The sequence below is a fragment of the Oncorhynchus mykiss genome, chromosome 13 (genome assembly GCF_013265735.2).
Source record: "Oncorhynchus mykiss isolate Arlee chromosome 13, USDA_OmykA_1.1, whole genome shotgun sequence".
NCBI lineage: Eukaryota > Metazoa > Chordata > Actinopteri > Salmoniformes > Salmonidae > Oncorhynchus > Oncorhynchus mykiss.
Window position 1 is genome coordinate 13,438,112 of NC_048577.1, and position 21,875 is coordinate 13,459,986.

The window sequence follows — 21,875 nt, forward strand, 5'->3', positions numbered from 1 at the left end:
TGTCGTTCTTTCTCCTTCCTCCATGGCCTTCAGCTTATCGTTGAGGATGTGTTATGATGTTATTTCAATTATGGAACATTGACGTCAACTGACTGACTAGGCTTTCGGCTTCTTTGTGAATACGGTATGAAAGTTAGTAGCCTTGTCGTTTTTGAACTTTTCTATGCTTTTTGAATTGTATTCAATGTGCAAAAACGTTGCGAAATAGACTTCGGTGGCAAAACTTCATAAAAGGCATCTGGCAGATGTAAATTCATCCAGACACAAATATGTTTTTTATTAAATTACAGATTTGTCCTGAATTTGATATAATCATCAAAGCCATTCAAAAGATTAGGGGACAGCAACCGGAAGGATGATGTGGTAGGAAAATATCACTTTCACATCGTGTATTGGTCATTTTAATGCCAAGGCTGTGCTTGCCGTAGGCCATTTTAGAAAACATTAGTTAAATCCAGACTCGCCCTGTTTCAGTCTGTCCTCTGTCCTACAATTAAAAAGAACAGCCAGTGCTGTACAAAGTGGTTAGATCACAGTGCACTTCACATTCCCTCATGGGGTTGTGGTGTGCCTGTCTGTTGATGTTTGTTTAGGCAGCACAATAAGGCTGTGAATGGTGCACATTTCAAGATTTATAGTTTCATGTGCACAAAACATTAAAAACACCTGCTCTTTCCACGACAGACTGTCCAGGTAAAGGCTAAGATCCCATATTGATGTCACTTGTTAGATCCACTTCAAATCAGTGTAGGTGAAGGGGAGGATACAGGTTAAAGAAGGATTTTTAAGCCTCGAGACAGTTGAGAAATTGATTGTGTGTGTGTGTGCCATTCAGAAAGAGCAAGACAAAAGATGGACGTGCCTTTGAACGGGGTATGGTAGCAGGTGCCAGGCGCACTGGTTTGTGTCAAGAACTGCAACGCTGGATTTGGATGGATTTCACGCTCAACAGTTTCCCGTGTGTATTAAGAATGGTCCACCACCCAAAGGACATCCAGCAAACTTGACAATGCGTTCAACACCTTGTAGAGTCCATGCCCCAATGAACCGCGGCTGTTCTGAGAGCAGGTTCTTAATGTTTTGTGAACTCAGTGTATGTACATTCCAGTGGTGTTGAAATGGATTTGGAACAGTCTTACATTCTCTTCATTGTTCTTTGTCTCCAATAGACTTCATAAAGCGCTTCTGCCCACTAGTGGTTGAAATACAGACTGGAGTCAGCAGATCTTCAGAACAGTCTCCTATCACCCCTCCCTACTCAACAACCGGACCCAGAACGGGGGAAATACTGGACGCGATTCAAGACTAAAAATACAAAAATGTGGGCGAACTCAGTCGGGCTTCGACCCCTAGTATCATATGAACATACATAAGACATGGACAACTGTGTGGAATTGCCAACAAAAGGTGTGTAAACATGTTTGGATAGCATGGTTTGCGAGGGGTGGGTGTTTTACTACACCGATACTTTTCAATATCCATTTGGATCTTTGTCAAATACTTCACCCCGGCCGGCTCTATCGGTTTCATAGTTCCACTCAGACTGTAGTGCCACCATGTGGCGAGAAAGAGCATAGCCCATATTAAATGTCATACATTATTTATTCAATGCTCAAAGTCAGCCACCACATTTCAATGGAGGACAGGTTCAAAATCACATCTCTATAAAACAGAATAAACTTCAAAGATACTACTGCAGTGACAGTAAGGTATTTTAATTGATAAAGCAATAAATAATGCAATAGTCTGTCAAACTCAAACAAAAACACTAACAATCAAAGTAAACAGTGGAATTACCTTTCCACACCCAAGACATTTCTTCCAACAGCATGGTTCTCCAAATGGTTCTCAGACACAGCATAGCAACGACACCACACAGTCTCTACAAACTTCAGGTACAGAAATGCTCACCTGCATAGGTCTAAGGGACGCTTTTGTTTACTTTTTAACCAGTCCCTCCCTATTTATAGTCCCAGAACGGGGGCAATACGGACCTCGATCATGAAAAATAAAGCTATATTTTTTGCATGGACTAGGTGACAAATAGCATGGACTAGGTGACTAGTGCGTAAGATATAATGCAAAGTCAACATGAGTTGAGTATATTAAATCTTTATTAATTAATATCCCATAGTTTAAAACAAAGTGACATTGAAAGAAAAGTGCTTGAATTAAAACACCCAACTATGTCTTACTAAACTCGTGAGGACGTTTTGGGGACCAACAATGATTCCCATTCAAAATCCTATTTTCCCTAACCCTATTTTCCCTAACCCCAACCCTAAAATAGCCTTTTTATAAGTGAGGACCGGCCAAACGTCCTCACTTCTCTGAAGTTGGTGGTTTACTATTCTAGTAAGGACTTCTGGTCCTCACAAGTTTAGTAAAATGTACACAAACGACAAATGACTCTGAGTAAAACACTGATAGGGATTTCAGCTAAATCTTAAGCAGCACAAAAGGTCAATTCATGCTTGTTCTCTGTTGTCTCCCCATCTGACTTGTAAACAGTTCTACACCTCACAACACTATCAGCAATACCCACATTCACCAACCACCCACTGCCCTCACACCGGCTAATGAATTCACCATAAATAACACCATCACATTCTGTGTCTTTCAACATCCACATTCAATAGTCATTCTCATCCCCACTGAAATCAAATGGGCCTTTTTTAACCACGGGGGGGGGGGGGGTTAGGGGTTTGTTATCAGACATTGTTTGGGGGAAACCCTCTCCCTCCTCCTCTCTCTTTTTCTGCATTTCTTCAGAAAGCCTGTAGTCACGTATAGAAAAACACAGTGTACAAAACAGTAAGAACACCCTCCTAATATTGAGTTGCACCACCTCCTTTCCCCTCAAAACAGCCTAAATTTATTGGGGCATGGACTCTACAAGGGGCCAATAGCATTCCACAGGGATGCTGGCCCATGACTCCAATGCTTCCCACAGTTATGTCAAGTTGGTTGGTGGACAATTCTTGATACACACAAGAAACTGTTGAGCGTGAAAAACCCAGCAGTGTTGCAGTTCTTGACACACACAAACCGGTGTGCCTGCAATCTACTACCATATCCTGTTGAAAGGCATTTAAATCTTGTCTTGCCATTCACCCTGTGACACATAGAAAATCCAAGGCTTAAAAATCCATGAAGCTTCATCTCCATTGATTGAAGTGGATTTAAGAGGTGACATCAGGGATTATATCTTTCACCTGGTCAGTGTGAGTCATTAATGTTCTGTACACTGTTTATATCCTTCATTTGACATTCAAAACAAACAGTCTGATAAGAGACTTAAAGTGCCATCATCCCATTATAGTTAAGACATTAAACATACTGTACATTTACCAGGCACTGCCCCTCCCTCCATTGAACAATTCAAATTACAAACAAATATCACCTTATAATTTGTAAAATAAAAAAAAATCCCTCGCTCAAAGCTGAAACACTGAAATGCAACATAGCATTGAGAATCATTTCTGAAACGATCTGGTCTATATTCATATTGCTAATAACACTATCATATCTACCGTTGTTAATTATTTCTGTCTCGGTCTGTGTGTGTGTGTGTGTGTGTGTGTGTGTGTGTATATATATATATATATATATATATATACATACACACGTATATCTAAAGCCTATGGAACACATCCTGCTTCAACACTTTAAATGTACCTTTCCTTCCTCACTTTCTGAAATGTTAGAACCGCGTACCCAGGGGTGTGGACCATGTGAATGGTCATCCCCTCAGCCCATAAGGACTGCATCATTATGTGAGATCTACACACCCCCCTCAATCATGTTGGACACTTCCATCGACCCAGGGTCAATGACCTGCATGCCCTTTATGTTGGAAGATAACACACCTATTTAGAGTAGAAAGGGAGATTTCCTGCCTCCAGGTTCCTTTTCTCCACAAATAAGTAGGTGCATAGTCACTTGTGTTGATAATAGTCTTTGCTGTTCGGAGCTAAATTAATGACATGCAGTGTTGGTTCGATACACTGGTCTAAAGTGCCATAGCGTATTTGTTGACATTAGCTGGTGTTAGTCTTGTGTAGAAAATAAAAATGGATGTGGTTGATTTCTCATTTCTTCCATTGACATCCAGATGGCTTCAATCCACCGAAGTGGATATAAGGCCACAAAATGTCTGCTTGCGTCACTTCAATTCACCTGTTCAGTTTCAATCTCTGAGTACTCCATCTTCCACATACTTATCCCCTCAAAACAGCACCTCTTGGCATATTTATCTCTCTTGGTTTTCCATCCTTCAATATGGAACCTCCTGGAATGCATCTATTCCCATCCTTGAATCCATGAGTATCAAAATAATCTCCTTTCCAATGATGAGTCAACCACGTCCTGGTGCAGAAACTTCATAATGGTGTTCACAATGCAAGTTCTCAGGCTGTGGCCAATGAAAGGCTTAAATGCGCATTTCTACCAAGCATCAGCAGCTAGCTCAGTTACAGTGACTACGCCATGGTTCCAGTGGGGCACAATTCCACTTCCACCCTTTTCTATTGCTGTAGTTCTCCCTCCAGACTAGAGGTGGAGCTGTGGTGCCGTCTACTTGGTATGGCATCCCCTGGCCTGGGCCCCGGGGCTAGAAGAAGTGCCCAGGCGTCTGCTGTGGCTCCTCCAGCGCTGGCGGAGGACAAAGTCATAGTTGGCCGAGGTGGCCATGGCGTAGAACACGTTGGCCTTGTCAGGGATCTGGAGTTCTGGTGGGAGAGGAAGGGAATATATAGATCAGTATGGGGATTATATTGAGTGCCATACACATTTGGGGTGTATCTCCATTGTCTATGGTGGCTTCTTTTCCTCGTCTCCTCTCCTTTATCAGTACTGATCAACAACAGAGGTGAACACAATACAAAATGTAGTTTAAAAGTGCAGAGGAAGAAAGGAGACAAGGGAGAGTAAGCTTCTTTCCTACTCTGACTGCGCTCACCTTTGTCCTGGGACAGCAGCTGTGTGAGGCTGAAGTCTGTACAGCTCATGTTCTCCAGGTTGTGTTTGTCCAGGGCCCTCTGGATCACCTGAGGAGTGTGGTCCTGACTGGTCAGCTGGACAAGAGGAACAGAGAGACAAGGTTAGCAGAACACACTGGACTTATAAGCTGCTTCAAGTGTACACTCTTATAGGAGGTGGAAATCACAATTATTATTATTACTACAATCTAGAAAATCAACTACCATCCCTAACCAGTGAAGAGAGAGATCTACATTGGGGCACTTTAAGGGAGTATTTGTTAGAGTTCACTCACCAGAATGCTCTTATAGACATTGCCGTTGTTGCCGCACTCCACGCTCACCCTCACGATGCAGGAGTCGGCTACCTGCTTGTTATAGACGGGCTTAGAGCACGGAGGAGAGGAGGAGGAGCAACAGGAGGAGGAGGAAGAGCAGTCAGGGCTCATGGCCATAGAGGAGTAGGAGAGGTCGGGCTGGGAGGAGCTGCAGGAGGCGTCGGAGGGAGTGGGGGAGGTGGTGTTGGAGGAGAGGCCTTCAGACACATTGTGGAGGGAGCCTGACAGAGACTGGGAGAGAGGAGGCATAATAAATGCTCCATGCTAACTGGCTAATAGCTGTTATACGTAAACAAGGTCAACATAGAACTTCAGACCTGGATTCAAAGAGTACTTTAGCTGTGCTTTATTGAGCTTGCCTGGCACATTGGAACCACATTGGAATACTCCCCAAAGTGCAAACCCCACCCAAAAGGCTCTCCAGGCAGGCTCAATCAAAACGCAAAAAAATATTTGAAAGAAATCAAATATTTGAACCCAGATCTGATTGAATCCTGAACATGGTTATCTACCTTGAGTTTGACTCTGAGGGGCGAGGGCTGTGATGAGGACAGATCCTCCATCTCTGAACCACTGGAGCCTGATGACGACACACTGAGCTGGTCTGAATGAGTCTTTCTGCTGGAGACATCAGTGCCCGACAGCAACCGACACACACATGAAAAAGGAAAGAGTTAATTAAAGTGCTCACAAATACCTCAAAAACACTCACATGTTCAATAGAGATGAGGTATAGACAGACACCCCGATGAAGGCATTAGCCAAGACAAGCTGGTGTGTTTTAATAATGCTGTAGCCCACACAAAGGCTTTTTAACTTTCAAACCCACATGAGTGCCTGGACTTTGATTTTCTTTACCAACACTTAACCATTTGTGGATATCATTTTTCCTTTAGCTTTTGAAATGACTATTCCCCTCCAAGAGCACCTGCTGTTGTTTGGGAATACCTGCAGGACTCTTGCTACTTCTTTTCCCTCAATAGATAAAGTATATTCCTAACATAGTCTTTGGCCAATGACAGGAGTGTATTCTGTATTTATTAGTATCCCCATTAAATCACTAAATATACTCCTGTCATTGGCTGAAGACAAAGAGATGACAGGAGTGGAATGTTATCTAGAAAAAGACTGGTACCCAGCCTAGCTACAACACAGTAGAGTATTGTATTTGGGTAGAGAGTGGCACAGGGTAAATAATAAATGATGTGAGAAAGGATTCTTGACATTTTGGCCATAGGAAGGCCAGACTTACGAGGGGAGCTTCTTGTTGAGCAGGCGCTGGCTCCAGGAAGAGGGCGAGTTTGGACAAGGGTCGACCGGATGCTCCAGAGCACGGGACAGCTCATAACTCTCCTGGTCATTGAGCATGGTGTGGTTCTGCAGCCAGGCTGAGATGGTCTGGTCTACCGGGAGGCTGTAGCAGGAGCAGAACGCCTGCAGCTGGCCAATCTGAGACAGGATCTCAAACTCCTGATAGAGGGAGAGAATGTCATGATACAGCCCACACACACAGCACTGTATGGTTACTGAGATTGGTTGCAATTCTTTTAAAAACCACTAGGGGGTGACACTTACCCGTCTACGTTTCTCAAAGTTAATGAGGCGACCCTGTGAATTAAAATACAAGTAGGATTGAAATGAGCTCACATACCAGACCATTGTAAATGCAGACAAATAATAGACAAGGAAAGTGGGTCATAAATAGGAGTGAGAAGTTGGGATGTTCTGACCACCAAAAGGTCTAGGAAGGCCACATCACAAAGCCACACTCGTATTGAATACATTGGGTTAGATATTAGAATTGTGATCTCACCTCTACTGTGTCTGTGAGTGCAGTATCCAGCATGGTGAGGACTGTCAGGTAGGTGCCCAGGTAGGGGACTACACCACTGTTAGGGCTCTGTTTGAGGGACGATAAGACACTACGTCATACAGCAGCCTATCCTGTATTATACATTCGTCCCAAATGGCACCCTATTCCTGCCTAGTGCACTCATTTTTCACCAGAGCCTTGGTCAAAAGAAGTGCACTAAATAAGGAGCCATTGGGGCACGTTCTAAACAATGTAAACAGTTTATATTGTGTGAAGGACAATGGGATGGTACGTCATACAGTTCACAGCGATCGCGTTTATACAGAAAGCATCACCTAACCTTTTTATAACATTGACCTGATGATGATCCACAATGACTAAAAAGGGTCTAAGTTAAATTAACTTTGTACAATGTAAATGCAAGTGTCATTAAAGTGTGCAAAAGGCAAGTGTTGTGATTTGAGCTGACTAAAAGTTTCCACTGGAAGAGAGGATGGAAATTAAAAGGAGGAAGGTTGGAACGGAGAGAGATCTATATTAGGGAATTACTGTGGAACCCAAATGGCACCCTATTCCCTAAATAGTGCACTACTTTTGACCAGAAAGTATTGCACTATATAGAAAATAGGGTGCCATTCAGGAAGCATCCAGTATCACAGACAGAGGCTGCATGTAACTTGTTTCAGAGAAGTCGAAACTAGGACGGGTCAGGACCATTAAGGGGTATTCCTACCTCACTTCCTCTTTTCGCTCTAAAGCATTAGGAAGAGACTTGTTTGCTGAGCTAACAGTATTATTTTAGTCTTCTCCACGTATCTCGTGCTCTGTGGTCCAAAGTCAAAGAATAAGGAAGCTACATAATGTCGGCAGATTTGAATGGATTTGCACGATTGTTGTGGACAGTAACTGAATATTATCAGCATGCTAGCTGTTCATACAATATACTGTAGGTGCTCAGACAAAAGTTCTATCATTTTAGTACAAATCATGTTAGAACACCAAAAGCACGGGCAGGAAGTAGTCTTACCATCTGTTTAGATATGGGGCACAGCTGGGGTGACTTGGGGGTGACGTTGTCATCCGGCTGGCTGCCATCCTAAAGAACAGCAAAAACAACAGTCACATTAGGCTTGGTATAAAATGGGCACGGAAAATCATTCATTCAATTGCCAACCATTAGCCAAGAATCAATAAAGTCCTCTAAAGGTTCCTACACATGAGAGTGCTTGAAATAGTGTGCATTATTCACGGTCACACTACCTGCATCTACTTGTTTTGGGCTTAAACAAGTACATAGAGTTTGAGATGGGTGGGGAAATCATAGCCAGTGCATAGTTAAGTTAATTAAATTAGAACTACTTAGTTCTTCTTATTATTGGGTGTGGTGTCTGATTGGTTGTCCCCCGTCATGATAAGGCTGAGATTGAGCATTGAATCACCTATAAAACCCAAGCACACACCCTTCTTTAGATAAGCAGCCAGTGGTGGCTGGTGGTACTTGAAATGGGAGGACGGGCTCATAGTAATGGCTGGAACGGAATTAATGGAATTGTATCAAACACCTGGTTTTCCATGTGCTTAATACCATTCCATTAAATCCATTCCATCCATTATGAGCCATCCTCCCCTCACCAGCCTCCTCTGGAATCAACACATACCAAGTCACCTCCGCCTGGTAATCGGTGTTGCTAGCTTTACCCGGAGGCATGTGTGGGTTCAGTCAAAGCAGTGTGACTCAATGTGCCCAGCCCGACACTGGCAGTCATATTGAATACGCCACCTTAGATGTGGGCCGTTTACAAAGCCAACAAGTAAAAGTGAATATAATATGATAGACAGTGCTATCGGATATGACTGACCCTATTTGATTGTGTGGCCAAAGTATAAAGTACAATGGCTCTTTTGTGCTGAAGTGTACACTTCCGATATGATAACAGCCCTATCATTATACTGTATTAACACCCATATCAGTCTTTTAGTTGGTGGCAGGTAGCCTAGAAGTTAAGAGGGTTGGGCCAATAACTGGAAGGTCGCTGGTTCGGATCCCTGAGCGGACTAGGTGAAAAATCTGTCAATATGCCCTTGAGGATGTCACTTAACCCTAATTGCTCCGGATAAGTGCATCTGCTAAATTACTAAAATGTAAATGAAAAAAAAATGCTTATGGAACAGAACAGTAAATGTTGCTACTCAGGTGGAAAATGTATTTTTAAGTGGTGTTCTTACTGTTGAACTCTACGGTTGTGGTGCCCTTCTGTGTTTATTTTTTTTTTCAATTGAACCTTAATTTAACTAGGCAAGTCAGTTAACAACAAATTCTTATTTACAATGACGGCCTACCCGGGAACAGTGGATTAACTGCCATGTTCAGAACAGATTTTTTTTTTACCTTGTCAGCTCGGGGATTCAATCCAGCGACCTTTCGGTAACTGGCCCAACGCTCTAACCACTACCATTCTTTGGTTCTATACTGTGGTTCTTACCTCCACCAGGATCTCTCTGCTGGTCAGAAAACAGTTCTCATCTGGGAACGTCTCACACAGCTGGTCAAAACAGGCCATACAATCCCTAAAATAAAATGTATTGTCAGTTTTCAGAAATGTGCAGTATGCATCTCAGCCACCATATTCAGGGTTGCTTTCCGCTCAAAGAAGAATATCCAAGTGGTTCAGTTCAGAAGTAGAGTAAATCTGGGTCTGAGAACTTACCCTCAGAATCACTGGCTGAGAAAATATAAACCTGCTACCGTGCCTCTGCATATCTTACCTGTTGACGGCAGCCCAGGTCTTCTTGAGGCGGTACACAGCGTTGGACTGCAGGGCTGACAGGATGGCTCTCAGAGAGGAGAAGTTCTTCAGCGTTCTGCACTCCTACAGAGGACAGGACCGAACACAATGCCTACATTTAGCCACTTAAGAAACAGTCTGTTGCTTTCCTAAATATCTACATTTAAAAAAAAAAAGCTAAACATGTCTCTAAAGATCTTAAAATGTAGATATGTATATGTTCTATGTATACCATCTGGGCTTGCTGACCTGTGCTATGGCGATCCACCGCTCTAGCACCCTGGCCCTGAGGGTAGGGCTGGTGTGGGGGAGTAGAGGGGAGCTAGGGGCCGTAGATGGACTCAGGGTTGAGGAGGAGACAGAGATCGGAGACGTTGACGAGGAGCACAGCAGGGAGGTGATGACCCGGTTGGTGACAGCGTTGAACTGGGCGATGGTGGCACGGACGGTGGGCGCCACGTTGCGGTTCTCCTTCTTGTCCCGCTGAGACCAGACACAGCCCAGGCACTGGAACGGGACCACCTTGATGAAGAGGTCCTATAGAAAGGAGGGAAATACACTAAGATTTGTCATTCATGCAGAGTGATTGAACAGAAAGGGTTGGGTCATAAAGATGATTAACACTTACAGCGTCCAATCGTGTCAGCTGCTTTGCCACTTCAATGACAGGGAAGTCCATAAAGTCTCCAGTCGCCTCCTTCGGTACTTCCTCTCCTGACCCCTCCTCTTTCTGCTGACAATCACCATTATCTATTGGTGCAGACTGATGCAGACTAATGCGATCTAGGAAGAAAATAAGCAAAAAATAAGCATAATCACAACTTGTAAGACTTCTGCTGGTGAGGTAGGATGAAGTTTTTTGCTTGTGAGAGAAAGGGGCAAGGATAAAAACTTGAAACAGCGTGTTCTACCTACATTTGTCCAATAAAAACCCAGAGTTTGATTTCTGTTGAAAAACATTTTTCTACGGTTTGCCTTACTGAATGCTACCAACCTTCTTCCTGGAGCTTCTTGAGCAGCGTCTCAGCTGTTTGTGCGAGGCGACGGAAGGCGAGGCGGTGGCGGAGGTGGAAACAGAGCAGCCTCAGGGAGGGGTGCCGAGGGGGTTCCCTGAAGTCCTCCCTGTGTTCCTCTAGCCAGGTTCTGATCAGGGGCACCAGGGTGCTGGAGGAGGGGGGAGGGGGTGATTAATATCAAGGGCGTTTTATGGTAAGAAGACATTGTAGAAGTAGTTGAGAGAGTGAAGTTCCTCATACCTCCTTGGGCAGACTGTGTTGTCCAGGTTGGCAATCATATCATCCCTATGGAAAGAGAGACATGCAGTACTTAGAAAAAACCTGAATGTTTGCTCAATGGTTACTGCTCCTACAAGGGATTTAGGGGTACAAAGCAATGTTTTGACCAACATGGTCTTTGTCAAAGAAATAGTTGGCCCTCTGCTACTCTCCTCCCACACCATGAATCTGACAAGCAAGAGTAGCCCTTTACTAACATATAAACTACAGAGACCTGACCTTCGGCGGAAAGCCCATTGCTGTCAATTACAATCCATGTGCCCTGGGGCTAGCATATGGTGACATCAGTTTCATAAGGTAGCCTGTTGCTACCAGCGCTGCAGAAATTATGATGACAGCTTAACAACCAATTAATCATTATCTCTAGGGTTCTAAATGTCATAGGTCAAAGCAGATAGCATTAAACTCCAGTAAAAAGCTAACTACTGTACTGGTTAAGGGTCTTACTAGTCGATAACATAGTATTTAACTTTTCTGAGCTATCACAGAATAAGGTTCCCAGATTTTCCAGAAATTCCAGTTAGAGAATTCCTGGATATCATGAGGGAATAAGCAGGAGTTCCAGGAATACTCAAACTATGATATCTGGAAAACCTTTTTATTTATTTTGCATAAAATATTATTAATAACCTATGAGGCAGCATTTTTAAAAAGGAGTCTTTAGACATTCTTGTTGGACCCGTCATGTGGTAGGTAATTAGGAACCGGTTAGGCAAACTCATAACTGAGTGACTGTCGCCTCCCACGACGTCACACAAATATGTATGGGGTGAAACTGAATTATTCAAACTAGGAAAGACTTACAACATTAGACTGGTAGTCCTACATCATGCCAGATGCCTTCCAAATATTGTTGAAAGAGGTGCAACCAAAGTGCAGCCTCAGAGATTAGTCAGAGGTTATTAGTCTGATAAGAATTCAGGTCATTTTGTATGGGTCCTATCTAGGCCAAGGACTCCAGGCAAGACTCAAGGGTTTACTTCACAAGATGACTTTAGTCAACTGCTTTCAATGACTTTTCCCACTTACAAAAAACACATGCATTTAAAAGTTATCTTAACAGTAAGTGTCTGCTAAATACACTATCATATCACAAAACATTCAGAAGTAACATAGCATCATATAATCTCTGTAACCATCTCACCTCTGGAAGAGCAACAGCACAGTGCCACATACTGAATTACATTTGTGTTAAATGTATGTTGCTCTGAATAACAAAAAACAAGAACCACCATGAAATTCTATTCTGTGTCTCACCTCTGGAAGAGCAGTTCTATGAGTGTGTTGGAGGTGGTGAAGGTTCTGTAGGTGGACAGAAACACTCTGACGTAGTCAGATTCCTGGTGTTCTGAGTCCAGCAGGTGGGTTATCAGGCGCTCCAGGGTCCCCGCTTTCAACCGACGCACCTTCAATCAAATACAAATCCACTTTATTCATAATGAACTTTTTACATTAGCAGTTGTCGCAAAGTGCTTGTCTCCCTCTCCCTAGATCTTTCCCTTTCTCCGCCTCTCTTGTCCTTTGTCTATCCCCAGTCTTTCCTTCTCCACATCTCTCTCTGATCATTCATTCTCTCAAAGTGCTTTTACCTTCACTGTGTGGTACTGGATGAAGTTGAAAGCTGATGGAGTCGACGGGGACATAGTGAGAGGCTCTGAGGGGACCTGGGTGGAGGGGCTGGGGAGCACAGGCTCCCTACATAGCGTTATGCCGAACACGGCCCCCTCTTCCACCTCCTCCCCCCACTCCTGCACTGGGTCCTGGTGGGAGACAAAGGGAGTGGAGGTGAGACTTCAATAGACTAGAATAGTAATTGCACATTAAGGGTTGTTGGCATTAGCCAAAAGTGCCATAACACACAGAATTAATCAAAATGGGTTTGCCAGTTCTACTAAATTCACAGGCGTTCAACTTCAACTGCAGTGAAGCGGCCTACATTTTCCTCATGCTTTGTGACACAAACACCACCAGCCACATTCAAAGCATTCAGGAAATGAGCAGTTTAAGTGAGAAGGTTAAGCACAGCTACGTCAATAGCACCGTTCCACAGACGCTGCTTTCAAACATAGAATTCTCAGTTCAATCTACGCAGGCACTGCAGAGGCATCAATTAGTCTGTCTAGCAGTTGGTATGAGAGCTTTTTAAACATTGATTGTGAGCTGTGCAATGTTAAGGGACCAAATGTAAAACGTGTGGCACATTTTTAGCTAGACATCCATCTATGCAAATGTAAATGCTGCAGAGGTACCTGCTATTAGACTGAATGCCTGTACAGCAACAGGTATGTGACATCATTAAATAGATATTATATATTCACAATGTATAGGGACATAAATGTCAATGTGTTGCATGTTTTCAGCTAGACATGTTTTTACTATACTGTATGATTATATCCCATCTGACTGGTAGAGAGCACATTATACATTTTGAAATGTATAATTGCTAGTTATAGACCTGTATGTCTAAAATGTGGAACGTTTTCAGCAAGACATATGCAACATCGTTGCACCCTCCACTCAAGCTATACTACATCAACTCACATTCCATCACCCAGAGCAAAGTAAAGATAATATTCTCCATCAAAGAGAACCACAATGGAAATACGTTTAAGTTCTCAACGTTTCTTAAATGCATTGCATTCAAACACCATTTCACACAGAGGGTACATGCCAAATGGCAGCCTAAATGCATTGCATTCAAACACCATTTCACACAGAGGGTACATGCCAAATGGCAGCCTATTCCCTATGGGCCTTGGTCAAAAGTAGTGTACTATATAGTGAATAGGGTGCCATTTGACACACAGCCAGACACTTCCTGACATACAGAAGGAGACCCACATAGCCCATATTAGCCCAAGATCCCATAGACTAGACAGAGGTTATACCCTCACAATGTAACCAGAGGATGAAGTTTCAGTTTCACTGATAGGGCAGAGTGTAGAGTGGGTAGGGTGTGGCGCTACCAGCTCTGTAGGCCCTAGACTTTGACCCGACTGGGTGGGTAGACAGAAGACCCTACCTAGACCTGTAGCTTTTAGGCAAAGCAGAACTCACTGTATCCATGAGGCCTGCCTACCCATGCACTGGAGAGCACTACAGTACCTCTCAGTATCGCTGTGTTCTGTTCAAGTCGGTAACAAAAAACAGAGTAACACATTTCAGTAACATCTAGATGTTCTCAGTCACTGGAGATCCCATGAATTCCATATAATAACTTCTAGGGTGAAGATTCTAGCTAGTATCCTACTGACACACAAAGGAGAATCAAGCCATAAATAGAGGATGAGGAAACAAGGAAGTTTCCACACGGTCAGACATATTGGATGTGAGTCATATAGATGGCAACGTCCAAACTCTCCCTATCTCTGTCTCTGGTTGATGCTATTCACAGCCACTAAAAGCCTGTCGATATCCATAGTCTGTCGTAAAGAACATTGACAGGTTCCAAATGACTGTTTGTTGTCATTATACAACACCTAATGGAGTCTGGCTGGCTGCAGAGGGAATGAGAACAAGAGCCACTATTTACTGTGCCCTCCATATCTGTGTCCTCCATATGCCAGACATGCAAGTTTTGTTGATAACTCTCCATGGTACACTGATCTGGACCAATAGGCACCCTCAATGTTCTGTCCCTGTCTGGTGGGTGAACACACACACACAAATGCACCTTCAAAAGAATAAAAAAATGACAACCAAAATATTAAATCTTGAAGACAATATTGAGTTAAAGTTGTGATTACACTATATGGAAAACAAAATGATATTAGCAAGAAAAATCACAATATGGTCCTATAATAATACGTTTTACTCTTTGCTGTGTCAGTAAAGGTATTCATTATTTGAAATATTATGGTTTCATTATTTTAGGCTATTATTTTTTTTAAATATTAAAATCTCACAGGATAAAAGGCTGTGTAATTAATTGATTGCATGCGACAAAAGTAGACCAAGTAGCCTAAAAAGAACAGAGACATTTCAGAAGAAGTACAGTAAGCAATGAATAAAGGTAAAAACTAATACCATTGACAAACGCCATTTCCCCATATTCCCAGTCGTTTTAGTTGATGAAAGAAGTTAACGTTTCCAGTAGTTTAGGGAGCCATTTCTTCTGTTTGCTGCTGGTAGATACCGATATTCCAATGAAGTAATCCGTGAGTAACCGAAATAAGTATTGGATGGCCAGTAGCCCAGTTCCGCAAATTACATGGGATGTCGCTGATCCGACCAAAAGAACAATTCTGAATTGCGTATAATAATATAGAGTATATTTTATATACTGTATCAACTCAAACGACATTGATAGATTAATATACTTCTAAGCAGGCGTCAAACTCGATAGCCTAACCGCTACACAGCCTGTCTGTGTGAGCTTCGCTGTGAGCTGTGCGACAGCCGGTTTCTGTTCAAAGTCGCAGTGACTAATTGCACCTGAGCGCGAGAGCAGAGGCTGTACTAGCAGGTGAGGGCAGGGCGGGAATCTTGTTACCACGCGCTTTTACGTGAACATATTTGGTGATCGCAGTGTCACAAACTGACGGTAACAGGTCATGTCCTTCACAACTTTCACACTTGTAATGTTTTTTTCTGATTATTTAGGTAAATTAAAATAATTTAAAACAATGTAATAAACAAACATTTTCACCATCTTAGTAGGTATAGACGATGTCTGATTACTGTAGGCCTACTATTGCCATAAAGGGAACATTAGCATTTTTTCCTTAAATGCATTAATCCACTTTCTATTATCTAGGCACAGTATGAGCTTTTTGCTATTAGTGTTTTGGGAATTCTTAAACCATCACAAGTCTGAGAATTCTTCAGGCAAGAACCATGGGCATGTAATGTGCTTCTCAGGTGACTGCTCCTGGTATCTCCTTCATACCTTACTGCCACTATTCTAAAATCCAGTCGGGACAGTTCTCAGGACTGCTCTCAACCCATGGTGTCTGTAAGAGGTATGGCATGGTTGGAAATTCCACAGGAAAACTAGTCTGTTTTGTTCCTATTGAGTGTTCCAAGCCAGTGTCACCTGTTGCTGTCCTGTTCTACTGGCTGGCTGAAAGTTCCAAAATGACTTAGAAGCAGACCATATTTATCACATGTAGAAACATGTAGGGTTTCTGTTGAGCTGAACAGTAGCTCTTTAGTCCCAATGTTCTTATAGCCTTGGCTTGTGCAAGCCAGAGCTAACAGCTCATATAGCAGGATCCTATCGCCTGTTTCTGTAGCGTGAGGCAGCTTAATGTACAAGTCCCCCCCCCCCCCCCCCCCCCCCCCCGGGCAGGACACTAGTCTATCGCAGGGCCTTACCCCCAACATATCTCCTTAATTCTGAGTACCACTCGAGACGCATCGGGTCCCGTTTTTACAGTCTTTGGTATGACTCGGCCAGGGATCGACTTCCCAACCTTTCACTACTCACATTTGATTATAAAATTGTCACTATAGTCTAATCTACTTTTATCCCTAAATTGTCCCAATGAGAAAGCGCCTTGACCGCCCAATGATAAAGTGTCAACCATCTCTAGCTCAGCAGATGGCGTTTGATCAATGGCGGTTTCTATTATAAACCCCCCTCATTAGCAAACATTGGGTTTCAAAAGGGGAGAATGGGTAACTGTTGCTTAATGAGTTCCCCCCTCTCCTCTGAATATCTGAACCATGGCCATCCAATGCCACACTCTGCCAGTCCAGAGGCACAAAGAGAAAGAGAGGGGGTAGCCGAGGGGGCAGGGTGAATAATTAACGTTAATGAGACACAGTGAATTCACAACAACGCACAACAATTGTCCGATTAGATGACTTCAAAACAAATTCATCTCGATTTTGTATAATCGACGACATGAGTGAACTGTCTTTTTGGAACAATATTTTTGTTGGTATGAAATACGGTTTACAACTGTGGGACATGTCCAAATGATAGCCCTTATCAGAAGAGGCGTGTTAAAACCAGCACGCTTCAGAAGTGACAGACACACTTCCTGGTGGACTTCCTTCCTCCTCAGGGTCAAAATAGCTACTGTGTTCAACAACACAAACTACTGAAGAAAAAGGAAACAAAAGCAGCAGCATACATGAGAACCACATCTGCTCTGACGTAAAACCACCTCACACCGAGGTACAACATGACAGCTGTTATACAGCACAGTGATGACCCCTCCCTCTTACCATTTACGCAGTAACCGAACCTAGACAGTAAAGCTGGCACCTATAAATCTCAACCCTAGCTCTGCAACTGACGTCACTGGAGATGTCAGGCTCTTATAAATCAATCCTGGTAAGCGGAAGCTTCCAAAAGTAAGGCAACTGGATATTCTGACACAAGAAAAGTGTTTTCATGTCATATTCAGGAGGGTCCCACTCACTGGTTTCACTTGCCAATTCCCTGTAGGTCTAATACCTGACATTTATATGGTTTTAATGGAGCTACCAAGCTAACTGACTGCTCAAATGTGTATGCACAATAACTATATAGGGTATCAGTCAGACAAAACCCTTCAGCCTCTACACATTCAGACTCAAGCAACTCTTTACCTAACTGGAAGGGGGAAAACACCATGCCACCAAATCTAACCTCCTAAATTAATACATTACCATTTGATAGGTACTTTACACAATACTGAGTCAGACAGACGTTTAATCCTCTACGCATTGACACGCAATGCAACCCACTCCACTCTCTTTGGCCCTTAGCTATAACGAAAGGTCAAACATCACCTTTCCACCAACTCACCTCAGTGACCTCTGTGTCCAGCAGCTGGAAGCGCCTCAGCCAGAGCCCCGGCTCCATGTCCGTCAGGACATCCACACGGTGGGTGTGTCGAAGGCACAGCAGTCTCTTCATCCTGCCTACCCGGGCTCTCAGGCCCCTGCTCTCCCCTCCACAGAGAGATAGTGTAGAACGCATCCTCATCCACAGGTAGCAGAGTCATCAAGGTTCTCACCTGACAAGGGGAGAGTAGAGAGAGCCCTTAACCACCACACTATAGTACAGCTATGTAGGACAAGTGACAACGAATGAATGATAGGTCTACAGGACAGAATGAAAGGCATCCTTTGTTATATGTTACAGTCCAATACTTTATTGCCAATTGTCTAGGAAATTCAGTAATCTTATGTTGCAAGGAAGAGGTTCAATAAAGAAGACAAAGGAGTCATTCAACATGGGAATTTCTTAGTGGTATTTAGAGGTCTGGATAGCAATTCCTGTACATTACCCTAACATATTCATTGGTTCATAGACGCACAATGACATCCATTTTCTGACCCAATTCCATGAAAAGGGAAAGTTGTGTACTTTTAGGGAAGAGGAAAAATACCAAAATAAATTTTAGAAAACTCCTCCAGTCAATCTATGAAACCATGACCAAGTCAATCAAGAAGTCACCGTCTGTCTAGGTAATCGCTGCTCTTTCCAGGACCGAACGGGCTTTGTTCATTCTAAACCCATATAAATCCTTTGTTGACTCCACACCTGTGAGGCATTAACATAAGTAACAAAATATTATGGTTACAGTTTTGTCACTTAAGTTGATCTAAATAATGGTCCACAATAGTGTACTGTGTGAACATGAGTGAGGCTGGTCATACACACCAATCTGATTCACTATAGTCTTTCACATGTATCTCAACCCGTCCCTTCACCCAAACGTGTAGACAACACATAGCCTGGTGCTAGACTATGTTCTGTAGCCAACAACATGGCAATGAACACACAGAGGAGTTGACTGAAGAACAAATAGACTATATTACCAGGCTAGGAAACACAAATAGAAAGTACAGTAACTTAATGCATTTGATTGGTGAGCTTTTCCTTAACCACAGTTTAACAGATCAGCCCAGATTCCTCTTTGGAGCCATAATGGCTGTACAGTTTCTCTCTGAGTCATGAAAATAACATTCCACATAGGGAAACTGTGTTGAGATGCCATATGATTTGGCAAGACTACAAACAGATCTGAGAACCACCCAACCTTTTCTTGCTAAGACAGATGAAGTAAATACAAACAGTACAGGAGATATATGTTGTGCCAACAAGAAGATGCCAGACAACATGTGTTGTCACAACATGCCCTTTTATAAATAGGGCTTCTTTTACCAGCTTTACGGAGAAATAGGGACAGGAGGCATAGCATGACTTAGGCTACCTATAACAATAATAGCACAGCCATTTTTACCCATATAATCCTTTGACTTCACACCTCCATCTTTGAGTCATTAACATAAGTGGTGCCAAAAATAAACATAATCAAATATTTAGAAGACAAAATGGAATGGTCACTCAGTGATTGTACTGATTGGTGCTTGAACAACTTATGGTTACATTTTGGTTGCCACTTGGGTTAAATTAAATAATGCTTCACAATAATGTATGAACATGAATGACGCTATTGGCCATACCAATCTGATTGACTATAATATTTCACATGCATCTCAACCTGTCCCTTCCCCCAAAAGGTCTAGACAACACATCGCCTGGACCTAGGACTTTAAGAGTTCCTTAGCCAACTCTTCATGGCAATGAATGAACACAAGAGAGGAGTTGGCTAAAGCAAAAACAGACAAGCTTCCCAAGCTAGGAAACACAAATAGACAGTATAGTAACTTACTGCGTTCGATTGGCGAGTGTTTCCTAAACCGCAGTTTGACAGATCAGCTCAGATTAATCTCTGGAGCCATGATGGTTGTACAGTTTCTCTCAGAGTGATGACAAGAGCATTCCATACAGGGAAACTGTGTTGATGGGGAGCTTGGAGCTGGAGAGAGTGGCATTGAATGGTCACTCAGTGATTGTTGATTGTACTGGTTGGAGCTTTAACAGCTGAACTATGGAGAGAGAGAGGGAAAGAGAGAAAGAAGGGCGGGTGGTCCCCTTTTTCCTCTTTCCCTGCTCCTCTCTTCTCCGTTGTGTAATACGGTCCTGTATAAGTAATCTGTTGATTACAGATCTGTCAGGTCCAATATCTTTCCGCTTAACTTATCTCTTCATTAAAAGTGAGCGAGCCCCCAACTCCCTTTTGTTTTCTTGTTGGCAAACCATCACCACTGGAGAGATGAGCCATGCTACTGGCTCTCTGTGTGCATCCGGCCTGTATTTCTGACAATTAATATATAAGGAAATACTAGGCCTAAGGCCTACAACTATTAAGATTAAACCGTTTTTTGACCGTCAACTATATAGACAATAGTTTGTTTCTTACCTGCGAATTTCCCCACATTACACATTTGCATTGATTTCTAACCAGGGCTGATAGCATGTTTCATTATCATTTCACATGATGGTCATTTAATAAACATTGTTTTGATTAGAAGTCCATCCATACACACTGGCCTAATTGAGGGTGTGTGGAGTGGAAAGGGTAGTTCAATTTAGGAAAACACAGGTGTACAATGACTAATTGATTGCCTAGCTAATTATCTTAAAGAGGGAGGGTACCTGTTGGTCTCCCTCTCGCTCTCTCTCAAGTCATCAGGTTGAATAAGGGCATGAGGTAGCGTGCCTTGAATGATGTTCAGACAGGTTGTTAGAACGTACTCTTCAAGAGAATGAAGACATTTGGGAGGTGTGTCTCATTGGCTACGTTCACACAGGCAGCCTAATTCACAAAATATCTGAATTAGGCTGCCTGTGTGAACCTATGAGTTTTATATCCAAAACTAAGATTCAAAGCACACAAATCATGAATATTTTAAAGCTTAGATTAACGGTATAGGCCTATACATGAAAAGTGAAAATGCTTCCAAATCTTATTCCTTATGATGTATTCGTTTACAGGTATTTTTTTGTGCCATTTATGAATGTCATTCAATGAGTTTTTATTGGCTATAGAAGAAAAGGCCAAATTCAATATATTTTTTTTATACAGTTACACTTTTAAGAATGAAAAGCCTGTTGTATTAGATGAAGTGCCCTTTAACCTCTATAGACCACATGGAGAATTCAATAAAACTGCAAAAAATGTATGTCACATTCGATCTATACATTTCATGTGTAGGCTAATGGGTGTGTCTGTGTGTATGGTGTGAGAGCAACCAATGGAAATCTGGCCCGAGCTCTTTATTAGGCCCTTTGACATGAAGTCAATATTGTTTCCTGTTAGGAGAAAAAATATCAAGAATAACAAATATACACACCCATTATGCCCTGGCCTTTGTTCTGTCTCTCTGCTTGACATTCAGCTCTTACCCTCTGTAACTGCGTCATAACTTCAGAAACGTCAAACGCCCAATCTAAAGCGAGCACATCCTTCTTTCTCGTTGCGTCTTTCTTGTACCTCTTAAACATTGGTTGCTAAGGCCTGTTCCAGCCCTTTGAGTATCAATAATGAAATATCAGATAGATTTGCCGGTGCTACAAAACTACAAAAACTACTAATTGAAGCCTGTTCTCATTAACCAAGCAGGACTAAAGCGATTTCCAAGTACGTTTCTCCTCTGTACTCTTACAGTACACTGTCTGAAACATGTTGTGCACCATGCATGCCAGACACTCATACTGTCATACTGTCAAACTCACACAAACACACACAACAAAGAATGCTTAATCCCAATGACTCATTGTGCTGGTTTGAAAAAGCTTTTGTCCCTCTGCATGTCCCTCACCCCCAGCTGTCTGTCTGTCTGTTTCGTTACATAAGTCACACAGCCAGCATCATGTG

The 21,875-nt window shown here is 42.6% G+C and overlaps 1 protein-coding gene across 4 annotated transcripts; it reads right to left on the minus strand.

Moving 5' to 3' along the window:
- Nucleotides 1-1,586: 1,586 nt before the first annotated feature.
- Nucleotides 1,587-20,587, minus strand: LOC110485678 (ral guanine nucleotide dissociation stimulator-like 1). 4 transcript variants are annotated; one of them, XM_036940308.1, is made up of 19 exons: nt 20,418-20,587; nt 19,827-19,973; nt 17,951-18,161; nt 12,801-12,971; nt 12,469-12,617; nt 11,173-11,217; nt 10,911-11,080; nt 10,545-10,699; nt 10,166-10,453; nt 9,897-10,000; nt 9,614-9,698; nt 8,158-8,226; nt 7,131-7,217; nt 6,893-6,925; nt 6,570-6,787; nt 5,830-5,935; nt 5,276-5,548; nt 4,961-5,075; nt 1,587-4,730 (listed from the first exon to the last, which is right to left on the minus strand). In XM_036940308.1, exons 3-19 carry the CDS (start codon nt 18,128-18,130, stop codon nt 4,576-4,578), a joined length of 2,403 nt encoding a protein of 800 aa, XP_036796203.1. In that variant the 5' UTR covers nt 18,131-18,161; nt 19,827-19,973; nt 20,418-20,587; the 3' UTR covers nt 1,587-4,575. The 4 variants fall into 4 exon arrangements, with proteins under 4 accessions (XP_036796203.1, XP_036796201.1, XP_036796202.1 ...); XM_036940306.1 differs by having other exon boundaries at nt 5,830-5,938; XM_036940307.1 differs by lacking the exon at nt 19,827-19,973 and having other exon boundaries at nt 5,830-5,938.
- Nucleotides 20,588-21,875: the final 1,288 nt, after the last annotated feature.

Excerpts from the sequence above, each read along its gene's own strand:
- LOC110485678 (XM_036940307.1), bottom strand. The coding sequence starts at position 18,130 with ATGAGGATGCGTTCTACACTATCTCTCTGTGGAGGGGAGAGCAGGGGC. Across the intron at positions 10,001-10,165 it reads GGTGGATCGCCATAGCACAG|GAGTGCAGAACGCTGAAGAA; the intron begins GTCAGCAAGCCC and ends TGTCCTCTGTAG. Across the intron at positions 8,227-9,613 it reads GCAGAGAGATCCTGGTGGAG|GATGGCAGCCAGCCGGATGA; the intron begins GTAAGAACCACA and ends GCTGTTCTTTAG.